Source organism: Motacilla alba, chromosome 18 (assembly GCF_015832195.1).
Source record: "Motacilla alba alba isolate MOTALB_02 chromosome 18, Motacilla_alba_V1.0_pri, whole genome shotgun sequence".
NCBI lineage: Eukaryota > Metazoa > Chordata > Aves > Passeriformes > Motacillidae > Motacilla > Motacilla alba.
The window spans coordinates 11,138,791-11,164,125 of NC_052033.1; the positions used below are offsets into that span (position 1 = coordinate 11,138,791).

A 25,335-nucleotide genomic window follows, 5' to 3' on the forward strand; every position below is an offset into this window, starting at 1 on the left:
GAGGCCCTCAGTGTCCCCAGTCATCAGGGCCTGGGGCAGCTCTCGGAGCTTGGTCGACGGACACGATGGCAGTGGCAGCCCCGGGACGGCTGCGCCGCGCTCCGATGGCGCTTCCCGGGCTGTCAGGGGGATTAATGCCCCCGGGAGATTTATTTTCCTGCCAGCGGGCACGCTGAGTCAGCACAGAGGAGCTCCTCTCCGGGCCAGCCCTGTCACCCTCCAACCCTGTGACACGGCCCCGTGGCGTCCCTCTGGCTCAGCCCACCCCGGGGGGCAAATTCCCACTGGGGATGTGAGGGGCCCCTTGCTGGGGCAGGAGCCAAGCCCAGCCCTGGAGTGGCAGCAGTGCATGGCCACCGTTATCCCTGCATCCCACACCCCTGGATGCCCCCATGCCCCGTGCCACCGTGCCACCACCCCTGGATGCCACCGTGCCACCGTCCCAGGCAGTGTCCCCAGCCCCTCTTCACTTGCCAGGTCAGTGCAGCAGCACAGGGTGGGAACGGGCTCAGCCATGGCCCCCGAGCAGCCCAGCTGCCCCTCTGACCCAAATCCTGGGATTTTCCAGCCCAGCAGTGGGATGGCGAGGAGGTGACGTCACACTGAGACACTTGGGATGCTGCCTGACTGCAGACACCAGACACCAAACCCAGACCCCCCCTGGCTGAGCCCCCACCTGGCGCCACGCTGGCAGTGCCATTGCTGCCCCCCGTGCCCTGCTGTCCCCGGGGTGCCAAGGCTCGGCTCGAGGGACACAGCAAGGGGGGCACCGGAGCCCTGCTCTGCTGGGAGGACGCGGTGCCAGGGAGGGCAGAGCCACAGCACACGGCTGCCCTGGCACAGGGTGTCCCAGCCGGGCTGGGAGTGCCAGGGCAGGGAGCCCGTGAGTCACAGCCCCGCTCCGGGGCCCTTTCAACCTCGGCACGTTAATTTCTGCTAATTGGCTTTGACAGGGATCGGTGTCAACGTTCCAGAGCACACCCACCGTGTGCGTGGGGCGGGAGGGAGGGAGAGGACGAGGGGGGAGCAAGGTGGCACCCCCAGGGAACAGGATCCTGGCTCTGTCCCCTCGCCGAGCCAGGTGGGGCCCGGCTGCCCTGTTGTGCTGTGCCAGTGTCATTCCCTGTGCCACGACAGGGGGCTTGCCACGTGCCACCCCACGCTGCCTGCCCCCGGCATCCCTGTGGGCACTGGGAGTCACCTCCTGGCTGTGTGCCCAGCTCCTGCTGCCCTCCAGCCCAGAGTGCCATCCCCCAGCGGGAAACACGTGGCAAGACAGGACACCAGGACGGTGCTGCCACCACTGTCACCTCCCAGCTGAGGAGCTGCCACTGCCCCGCCGCAAATCGCCTCGGTGTGTCCAGTCCCAACAGCACCTTCCTGTATGGCCTGGAGGTGCCAGAGCGTGCCCTGGTTTGGGTTGCCAGGGTCCTTGTGCCTGCTATGTCCCCTTTGCCACCACGGCCCCCCAGGTCCTTTCCCATCCCTGTGCCAGGAGCAGCCGGAGGCACCGGCCACAGAGCACCCACACCCACCCTGCTGCTGTCACTGAGTGTCACTGGGGCACTGCAGGTGCCAGCTGGACCCAAAACCACAGGGCTGGGGGCACCCCCTGCCCTCCCTTTTCCTCGGCTCCCAGGGTGGGAGTGGGCACCCATTTCCCCCTGGAAACCCAGGAGATGGGGGGGGCACGTTGGGGCGGGCAGGGCTGGGTTGTGCCCGCTGGTGGCTCCAGAGCTCCGTGCAGGAGCATCTCCAGGCCTGGCCTGGGAATGGGTGAAGAGAGATGGGAACCACGAGGCTGCAGGGCTGGGACCCTCCCCCAGAGCCCCCAGAGCCCCCAGAGCCCCCAGCAGCTGGAGGGAAGTGGATCCCCGGCAGAGCTGACGCTGACACCCCTGACACAGATGTTGGGACAAGCCAAATCCAGCGGGGGAGGCCGGAACACGGGCAGCTGCCCTGGCACACCCCTGTGGCACCGCCACCCCAGGTGACACTGCTGCCACCGTTCCATGCCACCAGGCCGCCTATGGCCCAGCTTCCAGCCGTGCATTTCCAGGAATGCAGGAGCAGGAGGAGATGCTCCCCTCAGCAGCCCCAGAGCCCCCGGGGCCTCTCCTGTCCTGTGCCAGCTGAGGTGCCAACCTGCCCTACAAACCGCTTCCCCCGGTTCCTGGCCGGCACAAGCCACCCCCAGGGAGCCAGGCGGGCACAGGCAGGAGCTGCTGCCTCATGGACCGAATCCACAAAGCCGTGAGATGCAGGATCTGGTTTGTTCCCCCCTTTAATCCCTCTCGCGGTGCTGGTGGGCGGCAGCTGCACGGCAGCGCCGAGCCCTGGGCCTGGCAGCGCCGCACAGGCAGCGATGGAAGCAGCTGAAGGCTTTTGAAGCCAAACCTGCCCGGAGGAGCCCCGGGCCGGCAGGATTCGCGTGGAGCGGGGCCGCACCAAAAACCCAAGCAAAATCTCCTCGAGGGCTGAGCCGGGCGAAGGGCTCCGGCCCGGCCCTGCCGCGGTTCGGATGTAAATAATGAGATTTCAGAAGCAAATAACGAGCGGCTGGGGACAAAGTCCCCGTTCGGTGAGTCCTGGTGCGGCTCGTTTCCAAACCCCACCACGGATTCCGACCGTGCGCAGCCGGGGGAGCGGCAGCGGCGGAGGAAGGAGGGACCGGGAAGGCGGCGGGGAGGGCTGCGGGATCCCGGCACCGAACGCCGGAGCCTCCGGCACCGCCGCGCCCGCGCGGGCACCGCTTCGCCGCCTTCGCCGCGCCGGGAGCCGAGCCGCGTTATCCCGGGCTGCTGAACAAAGGGCCGGGGCCGAGCGCCCGCCGGACGCTCCCGCGAGGGGTCCCGGGGCCGCGCGGTGCCGGCCCCGCACCGGGAGGGACGCGGGGCGGCGGCGGGGGGCGGCTGCGGCGGCCGCAGCCCCGAGCGCGCAGCGCAGTCGCCAGCCCCGCGCTGCTCCGCGGCTGCAGCATCTTCCTGCAGCTGCGCCGCGGCCGGAACACGGCGCTTACATAACGGCTGCGCCCCGAAACGCCGCGCACCCACCGGCACCCACCGGCACCCAGCGGCACCCAGCGAGCCCCGCCGGCTCCCCCAGCCCCGCGGGGACCCTCGGCCCCCCGCTCCCCGGCCGCCGCGTGTCGCAGGCGGCGGGGGCTCAGCCCCGGCTCCTCTTCCTCCCTCTCACCATCACCATCCTCCCTGTTGTTATTATTCCGTTCCAGTCCCGGAGATGCCTTCAGAGGCAGCGCAGCCCCGGGATTCCTCCGCGCTCCAGCCCGCCGAACAAAATGCCGCCCGGCTGCGGCGGCGACCCCACCGCACCGCCACACCGGGTGTCACACTGCCACACCGGGGTGTCACACTGCCACGCCGGGTGTCCCCTCGCCACACCGGGATGTCCCCTCGCCACACCGGGGTGTCACACTCCCACACCGGGGTGTCCCCCGCCGCCACACCGGGATGTCCCCTCGCCACACCGGGGTGTCCCCCCGCCACACCGGGGTGTCCCCTCGCCACACCGGGGTGTCCCCCCGCCACACCGGGGTGTCACACCGCCACCGCGGGTCGGGTCCGGCTGTCAGAGCCGGGAGCCCGTGCAGTGACACTCCCGGGGATGAGGGCGAGGGGATGCTGTGCTCGCGGCGCAGCGCGATGCGGGGATGCTCGCTGCCGGTGCACCGGGAGGGCAGCGCGGGCGGCGGCGCGGGGCTGAGCCGGGCGCTCGGCGGAGCACCGGGGGAGGCTCGGCGCGCGGGAGGGGGTGCGGGTCCGCCCGCCCCGGGGCTGCGGCACTTACCGGGGTCGAAGTGGGAGCTGAAGGCGAGGCTGGGGCTGAGGAAGGCGGCCGCCATGGCAGCGGCGGCGGCGGCGAAGCGGCCCATGGCGCGGCGGCGGCGGGAGCCCCACGGCCGCCGGCTGCCGCTGGCCCCGCGCTGGGCACGGCGGCGGCGGCGGCGGCGGCGGCGGCTCCTCCTCCATGGCGGCCCCGCGGCCCCGCGCCCCGTGCCCCGGGGAGGGGCCGCGCCGCCGCCGAGCAGCGGGACCGGGCGGGCGGGGGCGGCAGGTGGCGGAGCCGCAGCCCCGGGACCGCACCGGGATCCGCGTCCTCCCCCCCGGGATGAGCCGCCGCCGCCCCCGCGCGGTCCCGCCGGGATGGATGGGGGACCCCCGGACGGGGACGGGACCCCCGAGGGGCAGCCGCCGCCCTGGAGCGGGACCGGGACCCCCCGAGCAGGGCCGGGACCACGCAGGGGCTGCCACCCCCCAGAGCGGGGACAGGGTCCCCCGGGAGCGGGGCTGGCACCCCCCGAGTGAGGAGCTGCTCTGGTGCTGACCCGTCCCGGGCACCGCCGGCTCCCCGCGACCAGGGACGGGAAACGGGGACGGGATGGGCGGCTCTGCCCCCAGCCAGCCCCTCAACCCCTCACCAGCCCCCCTCACACACACCCTGCACCCCATCTCCACCCCTGCGGCCCCCCAGGCCCATCCGAGGGGGAGCAGAGCCCCCCAGCAGCCCCAGCCAGGTGCGGGGTCCCCCTTGGGCTGGGGGGCTGCCCCAGGTGGGGCCACGGCTCGGCCTCGTCTGCTCGATTCTGCAGCCCTGGCACGTGGGAGCGTGCCCTCCAAACACGGGGTGCTCCAAAACCCAAGTCCCGGTTCCTCGGTAGGGAACATCCCACGGCTTCACCCACGGCCCTGGCAGCTCCCGGCCAGACCCTGGCAAAGCTCGGGGTGCCGCTGCTCACCGAGCCCACCTGGGAACTGGGCTGCACCTTCCTTCAGGGCCATGGCAGGACAGCCCTCTCCCATCCTGTCCCATCCCGCTCCTGGGCACCCCTGTCCCAGCCCTTGCTGGGCTCAGCTCTGAGCACGGGGCTCGCACATCCCCACCGCCAGTTTGAATATTTAAAGCCAAATTTTGCGTACACGATTAATTTTTTACAAGCCTTCAAGCCTGCACAGAACAGCACCACGCTGCACATGTCACGTTGCCACAAATAGATACAGGCCTGGAAAAATTGCCGGCTGCTGGGAGAATAAACACGTTGGAGCCAGTTTCTCCCTTCTCCCCTGCCTCCACATTTCTCTGCTCCGGAGCAGCTCTGTCCCGCAGGACGCCCCAGTCCCTCTGCCAGGGCCAGCAGGCGGCTGCTGATGCCCCATCACTCATCTTGGAGACCCCCGGTGGGGTGTAGCACATGGGCACCCCAATCCTCCCATTGTCCCTCCCCCACTGGGTCCCTGGTCCTTTCTGGATGTGCAAACGGCCTTGACCCCACATGTGGGACACCCTGAGCTCCTCCGTGAGCCTTCCTGGGCCTCAGAGCAGCTGAACAAAGGTGGCACTGACCTGGCACAGTCACCCTCACCTGGTGCAGAGGCATTTGGAGTCTCTGGGAGCTTTGGTGCCACTGGTGCCGTCTGGACCAGCCATGGTCCCGTGGCAGTGGGTGGCCACTTGCCACCGGGGTGGTTTTCAGGGCCAGCCCCACTCCCTGTGAGGCTGAGCTGGCGCTGGCTGAGTCACAGCCAGGTGGGATGGGGGTGGGCAGCTGTGCTGAGCCCACACCGGGCACCCACCCACCCACACCGGGCACCCAGCGGGCCCAGCCACCCCCAGCATCCCGAGCACTCTCAGCTGGTCCCAGGGTGGGTGGCACAAAGACGAGCTGAGGCCTCCCTGGCCCTGGGAACAGGCGGGGGGCTTTGGTGAGTGGGAGGGGATAAAGCCACCCGGTGTTGTGGTGGGGGTGGCAGCCCCAGTGCCCAGCGTCCCTTCCCTCCTGTGTCTGGGAGAGAGCAGGATGGGGAGGAAAATGAGGATGAGGATGAGGATGGGAATTAAGACTGGGGGGGTTGGAACTGAGGATGAGATGGGAAAGAAGACAAGGACAGAGATGGACTGGGGATGGCGCTGGGATAGGGATGAGAAAGGAGTGTGTGCCCGCCCAGCCCTGCTGTGCCACCCTGTCCTCCTTGGCAAGACCCGGAATCCCAGCTCAGCCGGGACACCAAGCCCAGCAGCCCCATGCCCCGGCACCCTCCGTGCCCAGGTGACACCCCCGTAGCTCCATCCGACACATCCAAGAGGGCTGAGCTGTCATGGTCACCCAAACCCACCCCCTGCCCTGTGCCCCGCTTGTCCTGCTTCCCACCGCATTTCCAGCGTGGCTGTAAAAGGGAAAATCCCACAGGAGAACCGAGGCCCAAAGCCCCAGGGAGCCCCTCAGGGGCAGCGCTGGTCCGGCCCCGGCCCGGGCACAGGGTGGCACCGGCCCCCTGCCATCCCCTCCCGGTCAGAGCAGCGCCGCTGCCGCCGCCCCAATTAGCAGGGGAGATTACAGATCCTTCCCAAGGGGAGATTACCCTGCTCGGATCCTGCCACTCGCTCCGGCTTCCCGGCTGATTTGTCTGGGGCCGCGGCTAATCCCCTCCCGGGCAGACACCAGATTGAGCCGCGATCCCCGCGCCGCGGCTGCCAAAAGCCCCCCGCGCTCCTGAGCTCCCTCCCGGCCCCGCCGCGGCCGCCGGGCTCCGCTCCCCGCCGGCTCCCGGGGCAGCCGGGGCCGAGGGGCTCCCGACCCGGGGAGCCTTGGCAGAGCCCGCAGCGTGGCTGAGAGCCCGCCGTGCCGCGGCTCGGCCGGGACGGGGACAGGGACGGGGACAGGGACGGGGACGCGCTGGTGCCACGCTGCCGCCGGTCCCGCGGGAGCCCCGGGGTGCGGGCGGGGGGCGCGGGCACGGGCAGCCAGCCGGTGAAAATCCGCATCCCCGTTATGCAACGGCGCTGATTTATTCATGCCTGAACCGGGCACTGGCCTAGAAATGAGCCCGGGCGATGGCGGGGAGGGGCCGGGAGCGGGGCCGGGCACAGCCCGGGGAGCGGGGGTGCGTGTGCACCCCACAGCGGCGATGCCGCACGGGCTGGGGGTGCTCCACAGGACCCCCAGGCTGGGAGTGGGTGGGCTGAGCCCCCTTCTCCCACGGCCCATTCCCACAGCCGCTGGCTCGGGGGGGCCGTGCGGAGGCCGGGCAGGGCCGGGGTCGGAAGCGGCGCTCAGGAAACTCCTTGGAAAAGAAACAACAGCGGAAAAAGCGCCGTGCCCGGCCTTTCCCGGCACGCTGGGATGAGCTGTCCTGCCTGGCACAGCGGGGAGAGGGGAACAGAGAGCGGCACGGCCCGTGCGGGACCCAGCCATCCTCTGCGTCCCTGCCCCGTCAGGGAGCAGCAGGGCGGATGGGAAACACCAGGGACTCTGCTGACAAAACATCCCCCTGATCGGAGCCCCGGCCGGGGGAGGGACCAGAGCGGCTGCACACCCCGGCCGAGAGGAAACAGATGCCACCGGCCCAGCCCAGGCATTTCCCGGCCCTGTCAGGGGGGGTTGGGGAATCTGCAGGTACCAGAGGCTGTGGGATCACATCCTGCCCCGGCTCTGCCTCCCTGCATCCTACTGGATATTTCAGTTTAGAACGGGACCCAAGGCGTAGATTGGGGTGCTGGGCACCCTCAGGGCAAAGGGAAGATCTTGGGATGCAGGAATGGGGTTGGGAAGGCGGGAGTGGACACAGACCTCGTGGGAGAGCCACTCGTGCCCCGGTACTGACGCGCACAAGCACAGAAACAGCTGTAGAAACCAGCAGAGATTTATTATCAGAACAAAACTCCCAAGCACCTGAAGGCCACCAAGTGTCCCAGCACGGCCAGGGCGTTGGGACCGAGCTGTGGAGAAGAGGGGAGGAGGGAGGGGAGGGCCCGAGCCCGGCTCCCTGCCCGCAGGATGTCACTCGGCAGCCAGCTGCCGCTGCCGCTGCAGCAGCGATTCCAGCAGGCTGGCTCTCTGCACGGCCGCCTGCCACGGGGGACAGCACAGGGGACAGGGAGCTCGCAGCGCCCGCCCAGCCACAGGCGGGGCAGGGCCAGGGAGCCCTCACTCACCTCGTACTGCTTCCGCAGGCTGCTCATGCTCTCCTCCTTCCTCAGCACCGCCGCCTTCACCCTGACAGGGACACGGGGGGCTGAGCACCCCCAAACACGGGGCAGGGCCCTGCCCCGGGGGGGATTTCAGCCCGGGGAGCTCAGCCCCTCTCCCCCAGCCCCAGCTGGCCTCCAGGTGCCATCACACACTGGCAGCACCTTTATTGCACTGTGTCGTGTGGACTGACTTGTCTACAGGAAGAAAGGCACATTAGCTTCCTAGGGTTTAACTATCGTAGCATTCTGGGGATGTCCCAGCTGCCCTCAGCCTCTGTGGCTGTGCCCTGACCCTGGGCTCTGCCCCCCTGGAGAAGATCACGTGGCTGCAGTCACAGGTATCGTGTGTGAGCCACAGAGAGCCCCAGGAGGTGACAGTGATCCTGGCCAGGGCTCCTGCCAGGGAGGAACGCAGACAGAGCTGTGCTCCACTGGCCTCTCCTGGCACTCACGTCCTCCAAGCAGGCACAGCAGAAGCCCTGGGGACACGATGGCACAGAGCAGGCCAGCAGTGACACGGGACAGAGGATTCAGGGTGGCCGAGCAGCAGTCAGTTCACACAACTCCTGCCTGGCTTGCCCGGACAGGGCTGGAAGCCGTTCCCAAGGATGCAGCACTGAGCTCCTGCGCCCCACCTGGGCTCCTCACCTCCTGTGGACCTCCTCCAGCTCCTGGTCCTTCTCCCGCACCAGCCTGTCCAGCTCCAGGTGCTGCCGGGCCCTCAGCTCCGCCATCTCCGCCTTCAGCCGCGCGTTCTCCTCCTCCATCCCCACCAGCCTGTCCGCGAATTCCTGCCAGACACCTCAGTCAGGCCCCTGTGCCCCGGCACAGCTGGTCCCACACGGCCGGGCAGGGCCCCGGCTCTGCCCCTCGCTCGCCTTCCGCACGTCCTCCAGCTCCTGCTCCTTGTGCTTCAGCAGGCCCTGCAGCCGGATGCCGTCCCCCTCCAGCTCGGCCAGCCGCCCCTTGAGCTCGTTGCAGCGCTCCTGCAGCTTCCGCTCCGAGCGCTCCAGCTCCTGCAGCTCCAGCTCGTACTTGTCTCGGATCCTCTTGATCCTGCGGGCAGGAAGGACGGGCAGCCCGGCTCATCCTGCTGCTGCCTGGCTCACCCCAGCCCCATCCCTGCCCCAGGAGAGATCCAGGGCCGCTTCCTCAGGTGAGAGGTAAACTTTGTCCCTGTGAGCTGCTCCTTCCTGCACTAACACTGCTCCAGAGCTCACCGGAGAGACGCCCAGGGGACAGGGAAAAGGGACCAGCCTCTGGAGGACCTGGGACCTCCCTCTCCCCCTCACCTGCTCTCCGCCGCCCTCTCGCACTCCTCCTTGGCCAAGGACGTGTCGGCCTCCAGGCGCTGGATCACCAGCTCGATCTCTTTGTCCCTCTCCTTCCTCATCTCCTCCCGCAGCTCCCGCTCCCGGGACAGCAGCCAGGCTTCCTGCAGTGGAGACAGCAAAGGTGGCCTCAAATTCCTCTCAGAGCCCATGGGTGGCACCTTTGGAGGACAGCTCTTGCCATTACCTCCTTCTTCACATAGTTGGCCTCCCAGGCCTGCTTCTCCAGCTCCAGCTGGTCCTTCAGCACCTTCAGTTCTGCCTGTGAGAAGGGAAAACAACAGCTCAGCCCTGGGACCCTCCTGTGCTGGCTGGGAGCAGCTGCTGGGGCTGCCCCTGCGGGGTCTGAGGCTCAGTGGTGCCAGCACCCAAAGGGCTGGAGGTGAGGGGAACCAGACCTGGTGCCGCCTCTCCTGCTCCTCCTTCTCCTTGGCGTACTCGTCCCGCAGCGCCCGGGTGAGGGCCGAGCTGTTGGCCTCCAGCTGCCGCCGCAGCTCCTCTGCCTCTGCCCGCTGCCTGCACAGACACAGCTCCCAGCATCCACACCAGCCCCTCTTCCCGCGGGAATCTGGCCCAGGGAGCCCGGCCCCGCAGGTCAGGGCTGCCCCCAGCCCCCAGCCCACCTGGCTGCTTGCTGGCTCAGCCGCTCCTTCTCCTCGGCCACCTCGGCATAGAGCCGGCGCCGCTGCAGCTCCAGAGCCTGCTCCTCCTGCTCCAGCTGCTGCTCGCACCTGGGGGACACACACACACGCCGCAGGGACGCGCCTTGGAGCACTCGGCCTCCTCTCCACGCTGCCCTTCGCGATGCCAGGGGACGCTCCCAGCTCGGCAGCATCGCCCACCCGAGGCTGCTGGAGAGAAAGGAGCTGCTCCCCGTGGAGCAGCAAACACCGGGATCCCACAGCAGGCCGGCGCTGGACAGCGCCCCGGATCTGCGAGCCCCGAGGCAGCGCCGAGGCCGGGGTGACACACCTCTGGCGGGCCCGCTCCCGCTCCCGCTGGCTCTGCTCCTCCTTCTCCCTCTCGAGCAGCCCCCGCAGCTCCTGCGCCTGCCGCCCGTAGCGCAGCGCCGCCCGCTCGTCCGACTGCAGCAGCTCGGCCTCGTGCAGCAGCTTCAGCTGCCGGATGTCCTCGCGGTGCTTGGCCACGAGCTTCTGGATCTCCGGCTCCAGCCCTGGCGCAGCGGGAAGGACGGGCACGGCTCGGCCCGGATCCCACCCGCTGCCCTCGGCCGGCTCCAAGGGGGATGAGCACGCGGGGGTTTTCTTGCCCTCTGGCATCTGCTCCACCAACACCAGGGAGCAAACACTGCCCGCACCAAGGAGCTCTTCCCGGCCTCTCCTGGACCACCCCGGCACTGCGCTGGCTCCAGCTGCTGCTGAGGGAAGCTGCCCGTACCTTTCACGGTGATTTCTTTGATCTTTTTGGTTTTCTCCTCAATCCACTTCTCCCGCCGGACTTTCTCAGTCGCGCTCATGAGTTCCTTCAGTTTCTTAATCTCCTGTTTGGAAGCAAATGGGAAAACCTCAGAGAAGCTGGGAGAGAAAAGCCCTGGGACGCTGTTGGGAAGGAAGCTGTGGAGCTGCACATGGATACGTGCACAGCCCTGGCCAGGTGCGTTCTTCCAGCCCAGAGAAGTGGCCACACACTCTCTCAGCAGTGCCTTCTCCTCCATCCCCGTGGGAAAGTGCTCACTGCCAAGACACGAGAGCACTGATGGAGAGGGAAGGGAAGTGGGGGCTGCCGAGGGTCCCTGCATGCAGGGCAGCCCATCTGTCCCCGGGTGATGGTGCTTTCCTCTCCAGCCTTCCCTCTCCCTGCCATGGAAAACCCTCTGGCAGGGGCTGGAGCGGGGCCAGAGCAGGCCAGGGCACGAGAGCAGAGGGCAAGGCACAAAGAGAGCAAAGACCACATTTACCTCACAAAAGGGGCCCAAAGTGCGCCAGACCTGGGGAGAAAGAAAGGAGGGGATGGAGAGAGAAGGGGAACGGTGGGGGAGAGGCAAACCCACACAGCCGTGTCTGTGGGAGCCACGGGCAGGGCAGAGCTGGCCAGGAGTCTGTGGAGCTGAGGGGAGACAGCACAAGGGACAAGGACAGGGACAGGCCAGGAGCCTGTGTGGTTGGAGCCTGCTCCAGAGACCAAGGGATCTCCACGGTCTGGGCAGGCATGAGCTCAGCTCCGAGGTCAAGGACAAGCAGGGACTGGGATGGCAGAGCTGGGATGAGCCCAGTGGTGCTGCCCTCCTGCCAGGCCTGGCACAGGGCGAGCTGAGCTGTCTCCATCTGCAGGAGAAGCAAAACTGCTCCATGGCACTGGGTTTGTGCCAGCACTGCACCCTGGGCACCCCAGCCTGGGACAGCTCTGCCTTCAGCGGGATCATGGAGTCACAGAATGGTTTGGGTTGGAAGGGACCTTAAAGCTCATCCACTTCCAACCTCTGCCATGGGCAGGGACACCTTGCACTGTCCCAGGCTGCTCCAAGTCCTGTCCAGCCGGGCCTGGGACACTTCCAGGGATGGGGCAAGCTGTGCCAGGTGTGTGGGAAGGCTCTCTCCAAGCAGAGCCCGGAAGTTTACACTGTCCCTTGGTCAGTGCCATGCTCCTGTCCCTGGGCAGCAGAGGACAGGAGCCTTTTGAGGACCCAGGACAACACTCTGTGGTGACAGGGACCTCTGCACACAGGGAAGAGCTCCTTGGAGTGTCCAGGTCCCACTGAGGTGGCAGAGACTGTCCTGCTCAGACAGAGGCCCCATTTGAGCAAAATCAGCACACATATGTCCCCCCATCTTCCCCATCCCCTCACCAGCTCGTGCTGCTCCTGCATCTGGGTGATCTTCTGGCCATACTTGTGGTCCACTTGTTTCAGCTCTGCCACCACAGCCTCACACTTCTCACTCAGCACCTTCTTGTCATCGAGGAGCTGGGCAGGGCGAGGAGCCGGCATCAGGCAGGAGCAGCCAGCTCAGCCTCTGCCCCCAGGAGCTGGGATGAGGGTTACCTGGTCAATGAAGGCCAGGTGCCTCTGGATAGCTGCCTCATACTGCTCCCTCTGCAGCCTGAGCTGCTGGCCCAGCTCCTTCTCGGTCTGTTGGACGTGTCGGTCGGTCAGTTCCCGCTGCTGGGTCTGCGGGGTCAAACAGCCACGCCGTGGAAATCACCACCAGGCCAGGAAAACGAGGGACAGAGCTAAAGCAAAGCCCTGGTGCTCGCATCTCCCACCCTCTGTCCCCAGGACAGAGGAGAAGGGAGCTCGGCCCAGGTCCCAGCTAGATGATCTTTAAGGTCCCCTCCAACCCAAACAATTCCATGGTTGTGTAAAATCAAGGGACAGTCCTGATCCTGTGCCCAACAGCCCCAAGAACCACGCGTGAGGCTGACACACCAGAGCGGTCTGCAGCAGGCTGATGGCTCTCTTCTTCTCCTCCACTTCCAGCTTCAGCCTCATCATGGAGCTTGTCACCTCCGTGGCAACCGCTGACACCTGCTCCACGTGAGCCAGCTCCTCTTCCAGAAGGAAGCCCTGCCACAGCAGAGAAAACACGACGAGAAGGTGGTGGGACCACCTGGAACGAGGACAGGGGACAATTCCCACCAGGAATGGATTCCCACACCACAGACAGACTCACCTCCCGCTGCGTGGCTGAGGCAGCTGACCTGGGCCTCTCCTGCTCCGACTTCTCCATCTCATCCAGGAAACTGATGATGCTTTGGAGCTTGGCCTCCGAGAGCAGAGCCCCGTCCTCGGGGACCCCGGGAGGGTGGTTCAGCTTCCCAAACTTCTCCAAGTTATCAGCAGTCAGGGAGTTGGAGCTGGGCTCCTGCTGGCAATTCACCGTGGTGAATGAGCACGCAGGGGAAGGCCTGGGAGAGGTGCTGGCTGCTCTCCATCACTGGAGCCCAGTAGCCAGCCTGATCCTCTGGGCTAAACCCTGTCCCACCACCAGCCTGTGCATGGGCTGCTGTTCCTTGCAGACATCCAAGCCCTCAATGCACCAAACAATTCCTCTGCCGCCTCCACACCCCTCCATCTCCTCCTCCAAATTCCTCCATCACCCGCTCCAAGCTCCTCCACCACCTTCCCTGGCAGTGCCCGGCTGTTTCTCACCAGGCACTGCCCAAGGCTGGCCGCAGCAGTCTCAGCCCCAGCTCACCCTGTCCATCCAGGCACATCTGTCCTTCCTGAGGAGCCTGGCTGGGGGCAGCAGCTCTGGCTCCTCCTCCAGCAGCCGGAGCGTGTCCAGCAGCTCGTTGAGCGTGACCTTGGATGGAGCCCCGCTGCCAGCAGCCACTGCTGTCTCCAGATCCTCATTACCTGTCTCCCTGGAGCTCACATCCTACGGGAGAACATGAGAGCATGACAGAGTTTTCTGGCCCTCCCCAGAAGCCAGCAAAGGCCTGCTGCTGCTGCCAGGGTCCCCAGAGGGACAGCCAGACCCACCTGCAGTTTGTCCTCTGCCCCGGGGTCCTGCAAGGGCACGGAGCCAAGAGCTGCCAGGCTGCTTCCTTCCAGCTCCGAGGCTGCCGAGGGGGAATTGGCCTCTGCAGGAACCGGGCTGTTCTCAGGTACTGCCCCAGCCAGCCCCGGGAAGCAGCTCCTCAGAGCAAACCCCTCGTTCCCAAAGCTTTGGGGACACGCCAGAGGGACTCACCGGCGTTGTTGGCTTTGGTGAGGCTGCTGGCCGGGCTGGCATTCCTGGCTGAGGCAGGTTTGGCACCAGGCTTCTTCTTGGGCACCCTCCTGCTCTCCTTCAGCAGCACCTGCTCCTCTGCCGAGCGCTTTGTCTCCGAGGCCTTCTGGGCCCTCTTCTGCTGCAGCTCCTGCGGGAACAGAGGAGCCATCGATGTCCTGAAGCCTTGGGAAGGCACAAGCCTGTGTTTGCAAGGCTGTGGCAGCGTTTTTGCATCCTCCAGCTGCTCGCTGATGTGTCTCCCCCAACCCCCTCTCCTGATGGAACACATTTCCAATTAGGGCAAAGAAAATGTGGGGTTTCAAACATCCCCAGCTTTACTGCCAACTCCTGCAGCCCGTGCCAACCCCATCTGCACCACCAGCTGCAACAGCAGGGTGACAATGACGTGCTGCTTCCTGCCAAGGGACATGGAGTGGCACTCGGCCCTCTCCGGGGGGACCCTGCTCCTGTGGAGGATTCCACTCCTAGGGCACACACGTCCTCGGCCATTCCACTGAGCTTGGAGTGTCCCCATCTCAACGTGGTCACCATTTTCCTGAGAACCACACAGAAACCAGCACTGCCTTCCCAAGCTCAGAATGAGCTGCCAAGGCTTGGCAGGAGCACAGCAGGAAACGGCTCCATGGCACCTCCATCTCCGGAGGGAGCCCTCCATTCCCAAGGCTGGCTCAGGTCCTGCCCCCGAGGCTCTGGAGATGCACAGAGGCCTCTCGCTGCCTCGCCCAGCAAACGGTGTCACACAGGCCCGGCCCTGGCCCTACCTGGATGGCAGCGTGCCGGGCCAGGCGCGCCTTCTCCTCTCGGATCTTCCGGCGCTCCTCGTCCTTCCTCTCCTGCAAATCCAGGATATTCCCCTCCTCCATGCGCTGCTGCCTTTCCTTCCAGAGAGCAGGGTCAGAAATGTTACTGAGAGCTCTCCAGCACCCACCACTGAGAAGTGTGAGGGGCAGCCACACCTGGGTCACCCCACATCCAGGCTTTCCATCCTCTCCCCTGTGCAGGTGAGGAGCCCTCGGCACAGCTCCACTTGGGAGCAGCTCATTTTCTTCAGATCCTCAATGCAATTATCATTATTATTATTACCATTATTATTATTATAATATCATCATCTGGGTCTGCAACCACCGAGGAGACGAGGCTTAAAAATAGACTCACACGCAAGAGCAACGGAGCTTTTCATTACTGGGATAAATAATTGAACACAAGGAAACACAAATAGCTGTGGAACCCCGTCACTCTAACAAGGCACCTCCTCAGGGATTCAGTAGGATGAGCTGAGATGGGGCATCCCTTCTCCGGCCACCAGTGTGGCCCAGACAGTGGCAATTCAGGGACACTTGTGCTGCTCCTGCCAGGGTCTGACTGCTCCCAGTCAGGGGGCCGGGGGAACTGGAGCCGTGTGGTGCTGAGCCTTTGGGCCTCAGCTCTGCTGGAACCCAGCCCAGGCCAATCCCTGGACACAGCCAGCACAGCTCTGAGGGAACAGGACCCTGCCCAGCTCTCTGCACCGTGGCAGGGATGGTTGGATGCGAAGCCAGATCCCCCTCGACTCTCACAGCCCAGGTCTGGGGACTAAAGGGACCCCAGCTGGGTGGCCAGCAGGACATGGATGTCAGGTGGTGTGGGCTACAGAGCAGGGGACAGGACCAACCTCCCTCTTGGCAGCCATCAGGCGTCCCAGAGCCGCAGCCGCCGTCCTGTGCCGCTGCGAGTGCCGCCGGTACCAGCGCTGGATGGTGACAGCGGCCGTGTTCACCTGCTGGATGAACCTGCGGGGACAGCCAGGGAGGGTCAGCACAGCCCCGGGTGCAGCAGAGCCCACACGGCTTCCCCACAGCTCCAGGACCTGCAGGTGCACTGAGAGCGGCCTTTCCCCAGTGTGAAATCCCACCGGAGAAGAACAGGCTCCCCTGGAGCCCCTCACATCTCCTGGCACCTTCCTCCTGCTCCTTCCCTCACCTCTCAGCCTCCTCCTCGGTCACCTCCCTCCTCCGGGGAGCGCTGCTGCTGCTGCTGCTGCTGCTGCTGCTGCTGTGGTTGTTGCGGGTCATGATGTTGTTGCTGGAGAAATTCTTCTGAGACTTGGCGAGGCTGCCGCCGCCTTCCCCGTCCTCGTTCGAGGCCGCTTTGACAACATTGCTGGGACAGAAGATGAAGCCACTCAGCCCCGTCCCGTGCCACACACGGCCCCAGGGCCAGCCCAGCTGCAGAGCCAGGACACCAGCCACACTCACTTGAGGGAACTGGGAGCCTGGTTGGAGCTCTTGGGAGCAGGGCCCTTCTCGGCAGTGGAGTAGTTGTTGTGCACCATGGTGGTGACGCAGTTGCCCATCGCGCCCTTGTTGCTCCTTGTGTGGAGAGACCAGGAGCGTCAGAAACAGCAGCTTCCCCTCTCCAGGTGTTTTCCCCGTGCAGTTGCACTCGCTCTCCCCCTCAGACCCTGTGTCCTACCTGTTGTTGGCAGTGAAGTTGGCAGCCAGGAGCACCGTGGCTTCCTTCCTCCTCATGCCCGCGGGCGGCTCGAGGCCGTGGGAGCCGGAGGGGCCCGGGAACGCTCGGGGCTGGTCATCCTGCCACGGGGTCAGCAGGGATAAGGACACCAAACCCACCTCCCCACACACCACCAGCAGCACAGGGCCAACCCGGCCCACCCACTCCCAGAGCCTGCCGTCCTCACCAAGATATTCCACGTGGTTTTCTTTTCTGGGGAGGTTTTGCTCAGAGCTGCCAGTTTCTTCCTTCCTTTTGGGTCACCCTCAAAGAAGGCCAGGAAGTCTCCTGTCTGCTCCGAGCTTCATCCAGAGCCAGGGAAGGCAGAGAGGAGAGAACAGAGATAACTGTGGGGTAACTCACAGCCACAGGACACACTCTGGCTATGTGGGGCACCTGGAAACTCCAGTGTGACACGGGAGAAAGGGGCTGGAAATCATTACATGGCCACAAAATCCACAATTATTCCTTTTCATGGAGAGCTTTGGGTTCCAGGGTGGTGTGTGTTGATAGGGATGGGCACAGGCCAACAGGAGAATGGAAAATCCCAGCTCAAAGGGCACTGGGAACAGAGAACTTTTGTCTCCTCACACAGCCCAGTTATGGCCTGGAGGGTCCGTGAGGGCTGTTGGAATCAAACGGAATGGTTTTTGACACAGCCACAGAAACACACTCCATTTCTGCAAACAGAAATTCTTCCCTGTGATGGTGGAGAGGCCTCGGCACAGGCTGCCCACAGAACCTGGGCACTACTCTGACAGAGCAGTGTCCTAGGCCAGACGGGATGGGGCTCGGAGCAACCTGGTCTCGTGGAAGGTGATCCTGCACGGGACTTTAGGGTCAGGCCATTCTGTGATCCCGTGGAATCCTAAACAAGGGATCTCCTCTTCAACAAAATAACTGAAGTGCCAGACTTTGGTTTTCCAGGGCCAGGCTTTAACTCCCGAAGCGCATGACAGAGCTCGGGGTATTTTGGAAAGGCTCCTGTTCCCCGCCAGGACCAGGGAGGTTGGACACACGGGTGGGGTGTCCCCCAGTGCCACCCAGAGGACAGACGGACACGCGGAGCTGTACCTGTGCGAGCTGTTCACCCGCTGGTTCACCTGCGTGGTGCTGTTGGACCTGCGCAGGTTGTTCATGGCCCGGGATCCTGCATCTTCCTGTGGAGAGCAGGGACAAATCCAGCAGCCGCGCTCAGGAGGAGCCCAGGCAGGCTCCCCGCCCTCCCGGGCAGCGGGACACGGAGCTCCCAGCGCCCCAGGGCTGCCGAGCTCCCCTCCAGGCAGCAATGACAGCTCGCCCGGGCGCTGCTGAGCCAGCAGGAACACGTTCCTCAGCACCAGCTCCCGGGAGCAAGGGCGTGGGAATGCTGCCAAGGGATTACTCAGCACGGAGCACAGGATCCTGACAGAGCCCAGCAAGCACCTGGGGCTCGCTGCCTCCGTGGAACCCCCACGCAGGAGCCCCTGCTGTGGCAGGAACAGGGGGTGCTCCACGAGGGGCAGGCTGGGCCTGACACCCCAGCAGGAGGCACCAGGAAGCTTCCAGGTGGAAATTGGCACAGGGAGGTGAAGGGCGAGGAAGGGAAAAGAGGGAATCCTGAAACTGGCTCTCCTGCACCCAGCAGAGAGCCACGAGCAGCGACTGCCAAGGGCAGGGCCAGAACAAAGCTGGGCTGGTGCTGGGGGAGCCACGACGAGAGGGACGTGGCCATGCCTGACAGAGCCATCAGGAGAGGAAGGACAGGGGCTCACTGGGGAAAGAGGGACATGGCCATGCCTGGAGCCATCAGGAGAGGAAGGACAGGGGCTCGAAGGACAGGGGCTCACTGGGGTGACAGGGACGTGGCTATGCCTGGAGCCATCAGGAGGGGAAGGACAGGGGCTCACCAGGGCGAGAGGGACGTGGCCATGCCTGGAGCCATCCCCCATGCCAGGCACAGGAGGGGCAGGACAGGGGCTCAAAGGACAGGGGCTCAAAGGACAGGGCCTCACCGGGGCGTTCCTCTTGGCTTTGCCGTCGGCAGCCACGGACACGGAGCGCGCCACGAGCCGGGCAGGGGAGGCGCTGCCGGGGCGCCGCGACACCGGCGCCGGGAGCCCCGTCAGGATCAGCTCAGCCACGTCAGAGCTCGGGACGGAGCAGCAGCTCCGGGTGCTCTTCATGCTGGAGCAGCAGGAAGGAGCCCTGGAAGCACAGCGCAGCACAGAGAGACGGGAAGGCGTGGAGCAGCCAGCCTGGAACCAGGGGCTCCGGCAAACAGCGGCACTCGGAGCTGGAACTGCTCCCCAACAGGACAAAACGCCTTCCTCTGAACTGCCACATGGCAAATAACCCAAGCACAGCCCTGGAGAGGCTCCAGGAGAGCTCCTCACCGCTGTCACCCAGCCCATGGGCCGCTGTCACATTTATGGGCCAGGATTCCAGCCGAGGAGTGAAGGGAGGGAAGAGCCCTGCTCCCATCCCAGGCTGCTTCCCTGCACACAGCCACGGCTGCCAGAGGATCCCATGGCCTGAACAGCCCCATCTGTGCAGGCTGGAGCTGCAGCTCACCCCACACGGGGCTGGGATGCCGAAGAACCCCCTGAGCAGCTCCCAAGGGATCGTCCCCCTGCCAAGAGCTCCTTCAGAAGTGCCCGTGCCCTCTCGGGGGGCACAGGAAGAGCGGGGCTCCCCCCTCAGCTCGGGGCAGCACATTCCCACCTTTTCCCCTCTGCATCCTCCCAGCCCCAGTGCTGATGCAGGAAAAGAGCAGACTACTTTATCTCTTTACATTTATTACCCACACTGTCCCTAAACCCTCTCCCCTGGCAGCCCTGGCCTCCCCTCTCAGGGCTCCACCACAGCCCTTGGCAACGCCTCGGGCTCCACAGCCCGGGGAAACAAACGGCTCTCATGGAAACCGCTGGGCTCACGGCAGAACAGCTCAGGAGCCCAGGCCAGCCCGGCCCCCTGAGCCCCCAGCCCCTCAAACCCCTGGAGCTCAGACTCCCCAGGCCCCCAGAGGCAAGCCCTGGCCTGAAGCTCCCAAATCCCTGAGCCCCTCAGGACCACCCAGGTCCCACACCTTCCTCCGAGCTCCCAAAACCCAGACCCCCCAAATTCCCCCACTGCCAGGGCACAGGACCCCAGCCACAGGTCCAAGGCCAAGCTCCCAGTCGCTGGATGCCCCCAGGACCTCCCAGGACCCCCATCCCCGGGTCCCCAGCCCCCCAAGTCCCAGCCCCCCACCAAGAGCCACAGGGCACCCAACCCCAAGCCCTCCATGGCCCCCAAGCCCCAGGACGCCCAGCAAACCCAGCCCCAAGCCCCCCACGACCCCAGCCCATACCCCCAGGCCCTCATGACCCAGATCCCCTCAGGACCCCCCAACTCCCAACCCCCGCAGACCCCCGGCCCAGACCCGCAGCGCTCCGAGCCCCCCAGACCCCAACCCCTCACTACCACGGTAACGGGCCCCACGCACCCGCACGCGGGTGAGACCCCCGCGCCCCGGGGGCGATGCCGAGGGTGGGGCCCCGGCCCTGCTCCGCTCCCCCCGGAGCTCCCTCCGCGCCCCCGGCCCCCCCTCAGCCGCCATTAGACGCCCCCAGCCCCTCACCTACGGCCGCGCTCCGGCCACAGCCACGGGGCGGGGCTGCCGGCCAGCAGCCAATGGGAAGGGAGGGGAGGGCGGGTGAAGAGACGCGATTGGCTGAGGCGGACGAAGGGGGCGGGAATAAGGAGGGATGGAGGAGGAAGGCGTGGCTTTACGCCGTGGGCGGGGCTTAGCGGCAGCGAACCAATGGGACGAGAGTATTGAGATGGGCGCGGCTTTGAGGGCGGGGAAATGGGCGCGGCTTAACAGAGGTGGGCGGGGCCCATGGGGTTTTTGGGGGGGAAAATGGGGATTTTGGGGTGTGAGAGGGCACTGGGGCTGCTGGATTTTGGGGTGTAAGAGGGGAATTGGGGCTGCTGGATTTTGGGGTCTGAGGAGGCACTGGGGCTGCTGGATTTTGGGGTGTGAGAGGGGAACTGGGGCTGCTGGATTTTGGGGTCTGAGGGGGGCACTGGGGCTGCTGGATTTTGGGGTGTGAGGGGGAACTGGGGCTGCTGGATTTTGGGGTCTGAGGGGGGCACTGGGGCTGCTGGGGAGCTGTGAGGAAGATGAGGGAGCCATAGCGCTGTTGGGGAGGGGTTGCTATGGGGCAGGGGGGCACATGGGATTATTGGGGCCATGGGGAAAGTGGAGTTTTGGGGCTCCTGGGGCAGGGGCTGAGCTGTGAGGAAGGGGGGGAACCACGGGACTGGCAGGGGGCTGCAGGAAGATGGGTCAGCCACGGGCCAGGCTCCCTCAGCGGCGCAGGAAGAAGCCACACGTTCCCAGACCCGAGCGGGGGTTTATTGGTGGGTCCCGACCCCACGGGGACGGCACCTGCCCCCACCCCACAGAGCCCAGCCCGCAGCTGGGGGCCACCCACGGCCACGCTGGGGTCCCCAGAGCAGCCCCAGCTCAGTCCCAGCGCGGCGCACGGCCCTGCCCGGCTCACAGGAGCGGCGGCCGTGCCCCTCCGCACGGCGAGGGGACGCTGTCACCCGCTGGCCATCGCAGACCGTGTCCCCCGAGGCACCGGGACAGCGCAGGCCCCGCAGGGAGGGGGGCAGAGCCCCCGCAGCCCCGGGGCCCCACGGCAGCTACACGTTGAGGAAGGCGAAGGCCGATGGCTGCGGGGCGCCCTCCGTGTCCCCGTCCCGGGCCGCCCGTGGCTCCGCTGGCGGCGAGCGCGGCCGGAGCAGCGTGCCAGGCCGGGCCAGCAGCTCCATGCCGGCGAACAGGGACAGGCTGGGGGCCGCCGTGTCCCCCGCCAGCCTGCTGTCCCCGTCCTGCTCGCAGGGACAGGGTGGCACCGCGGCCCCGGGCGGCTCCGGCGGCAGCCCCGGCTCCTCGGCGGGGGCCGCGGGGGTCGGGGCCGGGCTCAGGGGGGTCAGGAAGCTCTCGCTGGCCGCGGCAGGGATGTCCATGAGCAGGTCCCCGGCCGAGGGGGCTGAGGGGGCCGAGGGAGGGCGGGGGGACCTCGGGGTGGGCTGGGCCCGGCACAGCGCCTCGAACTGCCGCAGCATCTGGGACAGGGAGAGCAGAGTGGGCAAAGGGACTCGGCCTGGCACCTGCTCCCAGCCACAGGGACTGTCCCCAGTGTCCCCTCCTGGGGCTCAGAGGGAGCATCACCCTGGGAAAGGCAGCCAGAGCGCTCCTCTGGCACACACACAGAGCCGCTCCCAAGGGCCGTGTGTCCCCAAGGGCTGCCAAACCTGTGCCAGGAGCCCCCAGCCAAGGGACTGGGCACAGGGATGTCCCCAGAGTCACCTTTGTCGCTCGGTTGGCCACAGGCCCAGGGCTGCCTTGGCTGAGCTGCTGCAGGCGCTGCCGGGTCACGGCAAAGATCTGCTCTGGGGACAGCAGGTCGGAGCAGCCGAGGGCAGAGATGGCACACATGGACCTCTGTGGGAAAGGGGAGCTGAGCCTGGCAGGCCCCCCAACACCCCCCGGCCCTGCCAGGGGAGCCCCCCGTGCTCACCATGCGGACGCTGTCACTGGGCTCCTCCAGCGCCCGGCCCAGCAGCTCCAGCACCACCTCACAGTTCAGGAGCCCACACCTGCACGGGGATGGGGGTCACGGGCACCCGCGGCCCCTTCCCATCCCAGCATCCAGGCCCGGGCAGCCAGGGAAGGGCTCAGGTTGCCCCAGAAGCCCCCCCAGCCCCAGGGAGCAGCCTGCTCTGACACTTACTCCTTGAGGAAGTGCTGAGCTTCCTCCCTGGTGAGGAAGACCCTGGCCCCGCGCGTCAGTCCCGACACCAGGCTCAGCTCCCTCCGACAGTCACCCGGGCTGTCGGCGTCTGCCCTGCTGGGGACACACCTCGTGAGCACAGGGGCCACCTGCTTACCCCTCCTGGGGTCCCTGCACCCCCCTGGCACACAGGGACCCCCACCCTGAGCAGCTCAGCCCACCCACGGCCGGCAGGACGAACTCCCAGGCGGAGCACGGCCAGCAGCGCCACTCTGGAGCAGTGGGAAACGAGGGCGGCGCTCCTGGGATGCACCCGGGGCAGCGCCAGGGCAGGGCAGCCCCCCGGGCCCCCCTCACCTGTCAGCCCCGTGGCTCAGCTCGCGGCTGGCCCCGGAGCGGCTGTCGCTGCCGGATTTGCTGCCCGAGTCCGAGGCGCGGCTCCGCTCGTGGCCCTGCGAGGATTCCCGGGAGCTGTGCCCGCTGTCGGCCTCCTCCCAGCCGCCCCCGGGCAGCCCCGGCTGGTGGCTCGCTGCAGGGACAGCGCCGCTGAGCTCGGCTCGCCGCACACCCCCCGGGACAGGCGGGGAGCCCCCAAATCCCCTGGCGGGACCCACCTCGGGACGCACGCGGCGCGGGAGGAGCGGGGGGCGGCAGGGCCGGGCCGCCGGCGGGGGACGGAGCTCGGACGGGCTCGTAGGTGTCCTCGGGGAGGTCCCCATGGAGCCGCCGGGGCCCCCCCGGCGCCGGGAGCACGGCCTGGGCCACGGCCTCGGCCGCCCGCTGCAGGCTGCTCAGCAGGGCCTCTCCTGGGGAAGCTGCCGGAGGCTGGGATGTTGGGGGAACCCCAATCCCGCGGGATCACCCCAGCACCGAGCCCCAGGCTGGGATGTTGGGGGAACCCCAATCCCAGAGGATCACCCCAGCACCGAGCCCCAGGCTGGGATGTTGGGGGAACCCCAGCCCCGTGGGGTCACCCCAGCACCCAGCTCCAGGCTGGGATGTTGGGGGAACCCCAGCCCCGTGGGGTCACCCCAGCACCCAGCTCCAGGCTGGGATGTTGGGGGAGCCCCAATCCCGCGGGATCGCCCCAGCACCCAGCCCCAGGCTGGGATGTTGGGGGAACCCCAGCCCTGTAGGATCGCCCCAGCACCGAGCTCCAGGCTGGGAAAGGGGGATGAGGGAACTCTGGGAGGCTCAGAGTGACCGCCATGGCCCTGCCCCAGCTCCCAGCAGGAAGGGACCCAGCGAGGGCCCGGCCGGGACTCACCGGAGCCGCTCTTGTCACCGCTGAAGCCGAATCCCTGCAGGGAGCCACAGGGGCTGGGGCTGGAGCCCATCCCTGGGGAGGCACAGGGAGTGTCAGGGGGGGCACAGGCACCCAGGGCTCCCCTTTGCCGCTGTGTCCCTGTCCCCCTGAGCGCGGGCCCGGCCCGGGGGGCTGCGCTCACCGGCGGGGGCCGGGGGCCGGGCGGGCAGCGCCAGGGGCTGCGGCAGCGGCGCATCCGAGAACAGAACGCTGGCCAGGTCCTGTGGGATCGAGACACCGGACACAGAGAGAGGAGTGCCGGCGGTGCCGGCAGCTCCAGAGTGCCCTGGGGGCCGCCCTGTCCCCGCAGCACCCACCTGCGCGGCCGCCCGCACCTTCTGGTTCAGGCTGTTGCCGTGGAGGGGGTCTGGGGGCCCGGAGAACACTGCAGACACACAGAGGGGAGGGTGTGGGACGCTCCCAGGCGGGGCAGGAGCCTGCTCCTGGCATGGCTCCCTGAGCAGGAGCCCTTCTGGGGTGTCCAGCCCCGCGTGGGGTGCTGCTGCTCTGCCGTGCCCCCCCTCGGGCAGTTACCCGCCGCCTCCCGGATGAAGCTGGCGTTCCTCTTCAGCTGCAGCACGAACTGGGGCGAGCCCTGCGAGCAGGTGTGCAGCAGGATCTTCAGCACCTGCCTCGGGGGACGGGGACAAGTCACAGCTGCCCCCCCCTGGAGCGGGGGGGGGGTCCATCCCATCGCCCCCCAGCGCGGACCCACCTTCAGCTTGACGTGGCAGGAGCTGCTCTGCAGCCGCGTGAGGAGGTGCTCCAGCAGGCACTGGCTGCTGCCGGGGGACTCGTGGGAGATCTCTGGGCACGGGTTAGGGATCCAGCCGGGATCGGAGGGCAGCAGCAGCCCCGCAGTGCCAGGAACCCAGCCCCTCCGCAGGGTCCCAGCCAGGGCCCACAGTCCCACGGCTCTCCCCAGCCAGCCCCGCAGGCTCCAGAGCCCACCACGGCCTGGAGCAGCCCCGGGGAGCTCCCCCTGTCCCGGGATCCCCTCCCTGTCCCCGGGAACCCCCCTGTCCCGGGATGCCCTCCCTGTCCCGGGATCCCCTCCCTGTCCCCGGGATCCCCTCCCTGTCCCGGGATCCCCCCTGCCCCAGGATGCCCTCCCTGTCCCGGGATCCCCCCTGCCCCGGGATTCCCTCCCTGCCCCAGGATGCCCTCCCTGCCCCAGGATCCCCTCCCTGCCCCAGGATGCCCTCCCTGCCCCGGGATTCCCCCTGCCCCCGGGATGCCCTCCCTGTCCCCGGGATCCCCTCCCTGTCCCGGGATCCCCTCCCTGCCCCGGGATCTCCCCTGCCCCGTGCCCCCCGGCTCCCCGAAGGATACTGGCGATCTCCTCGAACAGGTACCCGGGGCACGGCGTGTCGTCGTCAGCCGTGCCCCGCAGCAACACCGGCAGCTGGAGGAGGAGGGGGCGGCGTGAGAGGGGGCGGCCCCGGCCCGGGCCCCGGTGCTGGGGGCTGGAGCGAGGCCCCGGGGCGGGCCCGGCCCGGTCAGGGCGGTGTGAGGCCGCTGCAGAAGCGAGGGGGGGGTGCAGCGATGACGTCGCGGGTGAGCAGTGACGTCACGCCCCGGCAGCCCCCCCCGCACCCCCCAAAAGGCCCGGTCCGTACCCGGCTCAGGAAACTCAGCCGGTCCCGCAGCGGCGCCGCCATGACACTGCCGGCACCGGCCCTGCCCGGTCCCTCGGCGGCGTCAGGGAACCGTCCCCCGGAACTTGCTATCCACCAATGAGAGGGCGAAGCTCTGCCGCT

General features: G+C 67.1%; 2 protein-coding genes across 7 annotated transcripts; both read right to left on the minus strand.

Moving 5' to 3' along the window:
• Positions 1-7,642: 7,642 nt before the first annotated feature.
• On the minus strand, positions 7,643-20,135 carry CEP131 (centrosomal protein 131). Of its 6 annotated transcripts, none has more exons than XM_038157192.1 (27): positions 20,103-20,135; positions 18,496-18,688; positions 17,576-17,661; positions 16,689-16,803; positions 16,463-16,581; positions 16,246-16,359; positions 15,971-16,150; positions 15,663-15,780; positions 14,773-14,889; positions 13,970-14,138; positions 13,759-13,838; positions 13,472-13,654; positions 12,947-13,141; positions 12,703-12,840; positions 12,319-12,444; positions 12,124-12,240; positions 11,236-11,265; positions 10,716-10,818; positions 10,290-10,491; positions 9,941-10,048; positions 9,716-9,833; positions 9,505-9,579; positions 9,279-9,421; positions 8,865-9,042; positions 8,635-8,777; positions 7,951-8,011; positions 7,643-7,864 (listed from the first exon to the last, which is right to left on the minus strand). In XM_038157192.1, the coding sequence occupies exons 2-27, from the start codon at positions 18,664-18,666 to the stop codon at positions 7,796-7,798; spliced, it is 3,258 nt and encodes a 1,085-aa protein (XP_038013120.1). In that variant the 5' UTR covers positions 18,667-18,688; positions 20,103-20,135; the 3' UTR covers positions 7,643-7,795. The 6 variants fall into 6 exon arrangements, with proteins under 6 accessions (XP_038013120.1, XP_038013118.1, XP_038013117.1 ...); XM_038157190.1 differs by having other exon boundaries at positions 12,947-13,138; positions 13,759-13,859; XM_038157189.1 differs by having other exon boundaries at positions 13,759-13,859.
• Positions 20,136-21,025: 890 nt separating this feature from the next.
• On the minus strand, positions 21,026-25,275 carry TEPSIN (TEPSIN adaptor related protein complex 4 accessory protein). The gene is made up of 13 exons (XM_038157208.1): positions 25,195-25,275; positions 24,908-24,980; positions 24,291-24,382; positions 24,110-24,203; positions 23,893-23,960; positions 23,718-23,796; positions 23,537-23,608; positions 22,884-23,084; positions 22,627-22,798; positions 22,270-22,386; positions 22,057-22,135; positions 21,846-21,980; positions 21,026-21,601 (listed from the first exon to the last, which is right to left on the minus strand). Exons 1-13 carry the CDS (start codon positions 25,234-25,236, stop codon positions 21,176-21,178), a joined length of 1,650 nt encoding a protein of 549 aa, XP_038013136.1. The 5' UTR covers positions 25,237-25,275; the 3' UTR covers positions 21,026-21,175.
• Between the last annotated feature and the right edge of the window lie 60 nt (positions 25,276-25,335).

Excerpts from the sequence above, each read along its gene's own strand:
- CEP131 (XM_038157189.1), bottom strand. The coding sequence starts at position 18,666 with ATGAAGAGCACCCGGAGCTGCTGCTCCGTCCCGAGCTCTGACGTGGCT. Across the intron at positions 13,142-13,471 it reads GATGTGCCTGGATGGACAGG|CAGGAGCCCAGCTCCAACTC; the intron begins GTGAGCTGGGGC and ends GTGAATTGCCAG. Across the intron at positions 11,266-12,123 it reads TGCAGGAGCAGCACGAGCTG|GTCTGGCGCACTTTGGGCCC; the intron begins GTGAGGGGATGG and ends CTTTCTCCCCAG.
- TEPSIN (XM_038157208.1), bottom strand. The coding sequence starts at position 25,236 with ATGGCGGCGCCGCTGCGGGACCGGCTGAGTTTCCTGAGCCGG. Across the intron at positions 24,981-25,194 it reads GGCTGAGTTTCCTGAGCCGG|CTGCCGGTGTTGCTGCGGGG; the intron begins GTACGGACCGGG and ends CTCCTCCTCCAG. Across the intron at positions 23,609-23,717 it reads CCGGCCCCCGGCCCCCGCCG|GGATGGGCTCCAGCCCCAGC; the intron begins GTGAGCGCAGCC and ends GTGCCTCCCCAG.